At 35.3% G+C, this 9070-nt stretch overlaps 2 protein-coding genes across 2 annotated transcripts; both read right to left on the bottom strand.

The window, feature by feature from the left end:
- Positions 1–2401: 2401 nt before the first annotated feature.
- On the bottom strand, positions 2402–3346 carry or55c1 (odorant receptor family 55, subfamily C, member 1). Its single transcript, XM_059515197.1, has one exon. It carries the CDS (start codon positions 3344–3346, stop codon positions 2402–2404), a length of 945 nt encoding a protein of 314 aa, XP_059371180.1.
- Positions 3347–5549: 2203 nt separating this feature from the next.
- or55e1 (odorant receptor, family 55, subfamily E, member 1) lies at positions 5550–6798 on the bottom strand. The gene has a single exon (XM_059515196.1). The coding sequence runs from the start codon at positions 6774–6776 to the stop codon at positions 5805–5807; it is 972 nt and encodes a 323-aa protein (XP_059371179.1). The 5' UTR covers positions 6777–6798; the 3' UTR covers positions 5550–5804.
- Between the last annotated feature and the right edge of the window lie 2272 nt (positions 6799–9070).

Here is a 9070-nt window from a genome sequence, read left to right as displayed (position 1 = left end):
CGCACAGACTTCCTGCTTAGCGGCCTGCTGGTGATTGTGTGGACCTGGTTGGCTGACGGCGTGGCCGTGGTAGGGAGTTTGAGCTGACGACAGAGGGCGCCGGAGATGAAGTTGCCGGCTGAACCAGAATCGAGGAGGGCGGAAACTGGATGTGACATGTCAGCAGCAGTAAGTGTCACAATAGTGGTGAGTGGTTTCATTTGGTATCTTGAAGGGAGAATGGCACTCACCATAGGACAAGGAGGACGGACGGGGCACACTGCTATAACATGCCCCGGGGCTGCACAGTAGAGGCACAGATTCTGGGCCAGCCGTCTTTGATGCTTCGCCATAGTGAGGCGGTAGGAGTCGAGTGTCATAGGCTCGCTGGCTGGTTCTGGGGAGCTGACGTTTTCTGGTCAGCAGAGTGTTGTGGAGGAATGCGACTGGCCCTGGTGCTCTTCTAAGCACGACTGCATACGAGTGGCGAAGCAGATGGATAGCTGGATGAATCGCTCGAGTCCGATGGTATCCTCGTATGCAGCGAGATGCAACCGCACTCGGGGTTCCAATCCTTGACGGTAGGTCGTCAGTAAAGCCTGTTTCTTCCATCCACTGGAGGCCGCCAGAGTCCTAAACTGAAGGGCATATTCATTGATAGACATTTTTCCTTGTTTTAGATTATACAGCTTCTCACCAATGGAAGAGTCCCAAGCTGGTCTGCCGAAAACTTCATGGAAATTGTCGATGAAGCTAGAATAAGACTGGATAACTGGGTTATTTTGAGTCCAGAGAGAATCTGCCCACAGTAGTGCTTTACCTTGCAGCTGGGAAATAATAAAGGCTACCTTTGAACGGTCAGTGGGGTACAAGTGCGGTTGCATCTCCAGGACCAGCTAACATTGAAGGAGGAATCCGCTGCATTCCTCCGCCGAACCAGAGTAGGGCGCCGGCCTGGCCATGGGGCTGGCATGAACGGCAGGTGAGGAAGTGATGACAGGGTCGGCGGAAGTGCTCGCTGGTGTAGGAGGTGCTGGTGTTGCCATGAGTGTTCGTCGGAGTGCATCAACCAGATCTTGAAAGGTGTCCGTGAGGCTCATGCTTGTGCCTGGCGGTGCTGGACCGGTCATCTGTTACGGATCACTCGGGAAGCTTAGGAGTAACAGAATGAAGATGTCTATTGTACACAGACACAAGCAGAGGAGCAGGTAGTGATGAGTGACAATGAGGATGGATCCGTGAAGGTAGGGTGAAGACTTCTTGGAGGGACGGTGAGCCACACACACGCACACTTGGGGAACTGGGGCTTCGGAGGGAATCGCTGGAGAGAGTAGAAGAGGAGTTAGTCCTTATAGTAAGCATACATGAATGATCTTGTCGCAAACGTGACCGGACAATGTTTGAGTGCATGTGTGTGGCTTTTGTGGTGCTGCGGTTATAGGCTGGTGATGAGGATCAGGTGGATGTGATTTAGAACTCCGGTGAGGGTGTGCGTTGTGATTGTGTGGAGGTGGAACCTGGAGTGTTTGTAACACATACATATAGGCCTTATATTTATTTACTGTTTAATAACAATAGCATGCATATGATCCTTTGTGTAAAGGTCTTCTTTAAATTTTTGATGAGTAGACTGTAGCCTAAGACTATCCTACGTTTTGAAATGAACTCACTGTAAATGTTTTCATATTTTTTAAAGATGTTACAATGGTAAATCATAATGTTATTGTTGTTTTACTTCCTCCTTTTATCTCATTTTACAATTACATTCATTTCGCAATCCGTCCCTTTCAGAAATGATTTTAACACGGCGGTACGCTCGGCGGTGATGCCCATTTAGGCTGTCTACCTACTGTATATTCATTTTGTGACAATAAAGAAATTATGGTAATAGATACAATGAGGGAAATTTCATTGTAAAATGTCATCAATAAGTAGTAGTTTTGATGTTATAACTGTTTCTAAAGATGGTTTACATAAATATTTATTTGAAAATGTAATGAATGTGTTTAAAAATTTAATGAACATCTATTGTTTATTCAGTTTTGTGGGAAAAAACAATATATAGTATACAATGTATGAACATTCGAATGTCACGGGTAGAGAAACGAGGATGAGGTGGATAAGTTGAATTTTAAAAATGAGGTTAATCCATGAGGAAACAATGAAAATCACAGGTAAATACGTATAAACACAAGACAAAGAACTGAACAAACTGAAGATAATATTTACAAAGGATAACAAGGGATAAAACAAGAGAAACGTGCAACATAAGCAGTGTCACTTAGTGTGAAGAAGCAAATACATAGAACAAAGGAACAAAACACAGCACATCCAGAAGTCCAGAAAATATAACATAACTGACAGTAATACAACTTTCTTATTATTCCATTTATACATTTCTTTCATGCATTGCATTTGCCATTCAATATGTGGCAATTTTATACAATTTTAAACATTTCACAATTTGAGTTCTAATTTCTGTGGTTCTGAGACCATAAATGATAGGGTTACATATTGCAGGAACAAGATGATACATTGTGCTAGTTAAGATACGTGCATCTCGGGGGATTGTAGCTACTCTATATCCAACAAATGCAGCGGTAACACTGATATAGGCTATTACTATAGTTATTATGTGTGTGGTACATGTGTGAATGGCTTTATGGCGGGATTCACCAGAAGGTGAGCGAAATATAACTACAAAAATTATGACGTAAGAGCAAAAAATCAGAAGACAGTCAGCGGATGTTATACTGAAAGCAACTGTGAGAGCTAAATAGTTTTTAGTAATATCATTACAAGCTAGATTTACAACTGATGTGTGCTCACAGAAACTGTGGTAAATCAAATTTGTTCTGCAAAAAGTAAGTGGTGCAACTAGACCAACCATGGCAATAATGCTAACAGCATTCCGAATGCTAAGAATAGCAGAGAACATAAGCGAGTTTGTCAAATTTACAAAATCATTGTAACGCAAAGGATATATAATAGCAAAATATCGGTCCACAGCCATCCCAAGTAAGATGGTGGACTGAAAACAACCAGAAAAATGCAGACAAAACATTTGTATTAGACATTCATGTCGCGTAATTGTATTCATTTCCCACAAAAAACCAACCAACATCCTTGGAATAAAGTATATTGGCACAAAAAAACCTAAAGCTGCAATCAGACCAATTAGAATATACATGGGAGCATGTAATTTTCTCTCTTTTGCAATAATGATCATCAACACGCCATTAGCAAATAATGTATAAACTAAGATGATGCCAAAAGGAATGAAGAGTAGCGGTCGGTACCCTTTTAGGTCTGTGAATCCAATCAACTGGAATTCAGTAAATGACATGTTGACTGATCGGTCACCCATTCCGCTTTTAAAAAGTGTGCAGTACAGACCTTCAAAAATAAAGTAACAAGAATAAATAGCAGTTATTCCTCAGAATTTGTAAGCTATTTAATCTCATTATACTGAATATATGAATCATATTAATGAATAATATGTTTAATTAATATTATTCTCAAATACATAACAATTGAAACATTTTAAAGACAATCTAAAGCATAGCTTAACAAAACAAAGAATATATGTGGTTACCTATACAATGTATTAAGCATAAGAAATAGTCTAGAAGAAATCAGCAAAATTACTGCTATTCATATTTATTCTAAAGCTCTGCTGTCTCCCCTTAAAACAGTATGTCTTATGCAGTATCTGTCTTTTCTGCCTCTCCCCCCACTGAGCAAACTCTTCACTGCTCTTAAATGCTTCATTGCTCGACTCTTTACCTCCCCCAGCATTGCACAGGGAATTGGGACTTGTTAAATTGCAACAGTTTTTCACAACAGATCTTTTCTAAAAGTGCTCTTGAAGGATTTTTTTGGAGGTACAGATATATCATCTGATATTCAACATAAGTGCTGCAATAAATAAATACATATTCAGTATAAGATGCAGGTACCTAAAGCACAATGATGAATATTGTTTAAATAATGTTATGAATTTATTTTGGGAAACATACTTAAATGTACTATTTAATTACTATTTGATAAAATAATAAAGAATAAAAAATTGCAAAGTAATGGCATAGTAAAAATATAAAAAGATTCAACATCACTAAAACATTAATGATCCCTGGATTCATTCACTTTCATTGTACGGTCAAAGCAGCATGCCCATTTTGCAAAATATATATTTGTGCTCCACATGTTAACTGTGTAATATACAAAATACATGAGTGGCACAGTAGGTAGCACTGCCATCTCAGTGAAAGTCATGGTTGAGCCATTCTGGGTTGAGTTGGTGTTGGTTGTGTATTGCCCCACAGTTCAAAGACATGCAGCATTTGTCCAGGGTGTTTCCCTGTCTAAAGTTTGAGATGCTGGGATAGGCTTCACCATCCACGTCACCCTATAGTTTATTTTTCTGAAATAGTCACAATAAAGTAAAAAAAAAAAAAAAAAAAAAAAAAAATATATATATATATATATATATATATATATATATATATATATATATATATATATATAAATAATAAAAACTTCATTTACAGTTACGTAAGTTACACATTATTTTCTTGCCTTAAACGTATTCAGCCACAAGCAAAAGTCTAATCTATAGACATGCATGACCATTTTATATATATATATATATATATATATATATATATATATATATAAATATATAAATATATATCAAGACTTTTTTATAAACTTCCCACTTGACATGATTTTTTTCAGACATGCAAACTTAAAAATGTGCTTACATGGAGATCTTCATGTATATTGCCCTTTTGTTTACTTTGTAAGTCGGTTCATATTCATTAACATTTACTGTTTGAGCAACTTGGACACGAGTGGTTAATTATTAGCAGATGTGTCAAGGAGATGGTTATTTAATTAGCTCTGGAGTGGTTAAAAGTGCCCCTTTCTTTGCACAATTGATCACTTTGGGAATTTCTGATGATCCCTTAGCTCATTTATTCTGTTGTCACTGCTTAATTTAGAGCTAACATAATGAGTATAATAAGTTATAGCAAATTATCAACCTGTGCCTTCTCATGTAAACAAACAGTGATAATGTATAAAATGTCTCATGATCATTTAATTAGTTTGTTATATTAGGACTTTGAAATTAACTTAAATAATTTTTGTTTCTATCTTTTATTGTTTCCACAAAAAAAAAAAAAAAAAATATATATATATATATATATATATATATATATATTATTTTGTACACATTTTGGAATGGAAATGGATCTAAAATAATATATTAATTGCTGCAAAGATGATCATTTTTGCTTCTACATTTTGGATTGTTCCTATGAACCTAACTGTGATAAAATAGGATTGTTATCTCTGTAACTCTTTTTACCTGAGTCACCCTAATTTAAGGGTGAACCAACACACCTAAAATAGGGTGTTAGCAGGAAGGATCTCACTGTTTCCATTTCTTTGAATTTACTTTTATCAATTTTCATAGAAATGTCAATTTTATAGAAAAAAATCTAACAAAAACTAAACTAAAGGTTCATCCATTTAATCCATTTATTACAGTGTTTATGTAAAAGCTAACAAAAGTGGACATTAGTTAACATTAACAGGCTGGGTTACAAGTTAGTAAATCAAGAGAGTTTTCTTTACTAACAAAGTGTTTATCTGAAACTCACAGTTGAACAGACTTAAGTTTCTCAGAGTGTGCAGATTAATGTGGTTTATTTCTTTATTATGACTGTTTCTGACTACTTATAGTACTGCAAACATTTTTTGTTTCATTAGCTGTGATCACTTAATAGAAAAAGTGTAAAATTAAAAGACTGCCCAGACACTCAAATCTTTATCGCTGAAACCTTTACAATGGAAACTCTATTGAACATTTTCAGTAAAGCATTCCTTATTTCTTTTGTCCGCACACCATAAATGATTGGATTGACACTTGCAGGAAATACTATATACATCACACCCAGAAAGGTATTAACGTCAACTGGGATTGGAATTTTAAGATTTCGAGAGAGAAAGGTAATACTACCTACAAAGTAAAAACACATCATAACCATTAAGTGTGTACCGCAGGTATGAAATGCTTTCCAATGATCCTCTCTGGCTGCAGCCCCCAACACGACATGCAAGATTTTTACATAGGAGAAGAAAATAACAGATATGTCAATTCCCACAAAACAGATAATCACAACCAGTCCCATTGCATTATTTTTGCTTATTGAATCACAGGCCAAGCTAACAAGAGCCATGTGGTCACAGTAGCAATGATGGATAATGTTAGACTCACAAAAAGACAAAGGTGCAGCTAAAGCGACCAACGCAAACATTATAGTGCCACTCCTGATCAGTGTGAAAAGAAGCGCTTTCAAAAACATGGATGGGTTCATGATTTCATTGTAATGTAGTGGCTTGCAAATGGCCACAAAACGATCTAAAGCCATAGTTAAAAGTATGGTGGATTCTACAGAAGAAAAGAAATGAGTAACAAACATTTGTGTCAAACATCCAGTTAAAGATATCTCATTAAAGTCAAAGAGGAAACTGAGAAGCATTGCTGGGATAATGGCAGTGGGTACAATGATGTCGACAATCGCCAAAGCAGACACAAGTATGTACATAGGACTGTGAAGACTTTCGGTATTTTTGATCACAGAAAGTAACAAAGAATTCCCCACCACAACCAAGATGTAACTTAGAAAAAATGGCAGAAAAAGCAGACGTCTGTATTTGTAGATCTCTGGAAATCCCATAAATAAGAATTTTGTATGTGAGATGTTTGCTCCTTGGAGTTCTTCAATCATGGCCCTCTGAATGTGGTGACATCAACCTATTTCAAAGGGTAAGTACAAAATAATTACTATTTATCAGGTAATAAAGTAAATATCATGTTTGTAGTGAGCCATATAATTCAGCAAATCATCATGACCTCTATATTAAATGTTCTTTGTTACACATTTAACTAAATTGTCACTAAATACAATTACTTGAAATTACAGGAAATGTATCATCTATGAAATATCTATAAATTGTCTGGTGTATTTAAAATTTCTCATCCTAGCTGTACAGACATTATTTGTACACTATTTGTAAATTAGATGTAACTACCAACTAAACAAATAAAAGTTCAAAAATTAAAACCCAAAACCACAGATAATTATCAATTACGCTGGTTTATTTCCAATAGACATATATACATTCATTCCTAATTATGTAAAAATACATAATCCATTTTCTGTTCAGACTGTTCATAATTGCTCATGCAGAATCCACTGCATGGTGAAACATACCTGACCGAGTTTCTTGGTTTCTCTGTTGTTTGGTCATTCACCTGTAGAGCAGAAGCCCCTTTTAGGACTTGAGGCCATTTGAATGGGAGCATATATATACACTGTACACTGAGTTGGATCACTGCTCCCATAGGAATAATTCAAAAAACTATACAGCCACTGACAACATATATTTTGACCTTTACTCCATCCACCTAAACAATAATGAAGGTATTGTTCCAGAAAGAATGAAGCAATTAGGCTACCTGATCATTTTTGTTCAGGTTAATTAGTTTTGCAGAGGGAACTAGGCAGCTTGAACTCTTGCAACATCCTTGACAACAAACATACTTTATCTCCATTGCTTCATTGTAGTATCGTCCTGCACCTATAAAAGTATTAGATAACTAAATCAAAATATTGAGAATAAAAAAAGAATAAAGCGTATACTCACAAAGGTATTAAAGTGAAATAGCCATGATAGTCATGTATTTAATGTACACACTGGCACAAATCCTGTTAAATTTACAGTTATCATGGCTGTTGTGATTGGCAGAAATCTGCTGTAAAAATATGGTGACAAGGTTTGAGGTATTACAAGATTACATATGTCATTGCTCTTTTGTTGTTTTTTGATTGCTTCCATTGTCCTCATTTGTAAGTCACTTTGGATAAAAGTGTCTGCTAAATGACTAAATGTACAATGTAAATGTATATTTTACAATTTATAACTGAAAATTAAAATTAAGTGATATAATGATAATATACCAACAAAAAAGACAAAACTTCATCATAGTAACATATATGGCAATAAAATTATACGATAACATTTAACAACTTAAAATCTAACATCTGGGACACAACAAAGGGCAGATGCATGTTGTCTCCATGAGTCAGTCGCTCTGAGAACTGTGCCATAGCTCTGATATTCATTTAATTACAGTATGTGGCAAATTTATTCAGGGGATCACTTAAAATGCGGCATTAGGTTGGTTTTTGGTTTGTGTTGTGTAAACAAAATCTATAGCATTTGTAATAGCTTTAAATTAAAAGGTTACAGTAAGTGAACACTAATTGAAAACAGAGTTAACCCATAATTGTATTTACATAAGAAGAGCACTTAAAAATTGAGGAAAAGGGGGTATGTACACGGTTGCAGAGAATATATATGTTTTTTTTTTTAATAGAGAGTATGTTGTAGGTCATTTCAGTAATTCCAGTTACATTTATGCCAGAAGTATATATATATATATATATATATATATATATATATATATATATATATATATATATATATATATAAACTAAACAAAAAAGGAAAATACTCAACATAGCTGTCACAAACCGCTATGGAGACGGAGAGTTTACTGCAAATGAACAGTTTATTTACAAGTGTTTCAGTTACAAGGTGTTGTTGTGTTGTTGAGACGTGAACTTCCAGAGCTCTGGAGATAATCATATTGAGAGTCAGTGTAAGGATGATAAAAAAGATGTAATACTGATACATTGAATGGGTTGATATAAGTCAAAAGATACTTAAAATGGTCCATAAACAGGAGAAAGTTAAAACACACTTATGGTCTGTAGATCAGTAATCTTTTGCTTTTTGGGTAAAAGAGTCTAAATAGATTAATAGGATAAAAAGACTACCTGTGTTTAAAAAGCTGTTTTATTTACTTCTATAACATTTTGGGGAAATGCACCTTAAATTACAATATGCAGTGTTTGCTTGTTTATATAAGTTTAACTTTCTTTTGCCGTAAGTTTAAGTACCAGTTTGTGGTCGATTGCTAATGCCTCGTTCAGTGAGGATCTGTTAACGATTGCTA

The sequence above is a fragment of the Carassius carassius genome, chromosome 28 (assembly GCF_963082965.1).
Source record: "Carassius carassius chromosome 28, fCarCar2.1, whole genome shotgun sequence".
NCBI lineage: Eukaryota > Metazoa > Chordata > Actinopteri > Cypriniformes > Cyprinidae > Carassius > Carassius carassius.
The sequence above is the reverse complement of the archived record's forward strand: the minus strand, read 5'-3'. Positions and strand labels throughout refer to the sequence as shown.

What these genes read in the sequence shown, in the direction of transcription:
- or55c1 (XM_059515197.1), bottom strand. Translation starts at nt 3,346, where the DNA reads ATGGGTGACCGATCAGTCAACATGTCATTTACTGAATTCCAGTTGATT.
- or55e1 (XM_059515196.1), bottom strand. Translation starts at nt 6,776, where the DNA reads ATGATTGAAGAACTCCAAGGAGCAAACATCTCACATACAAAATTCTTA.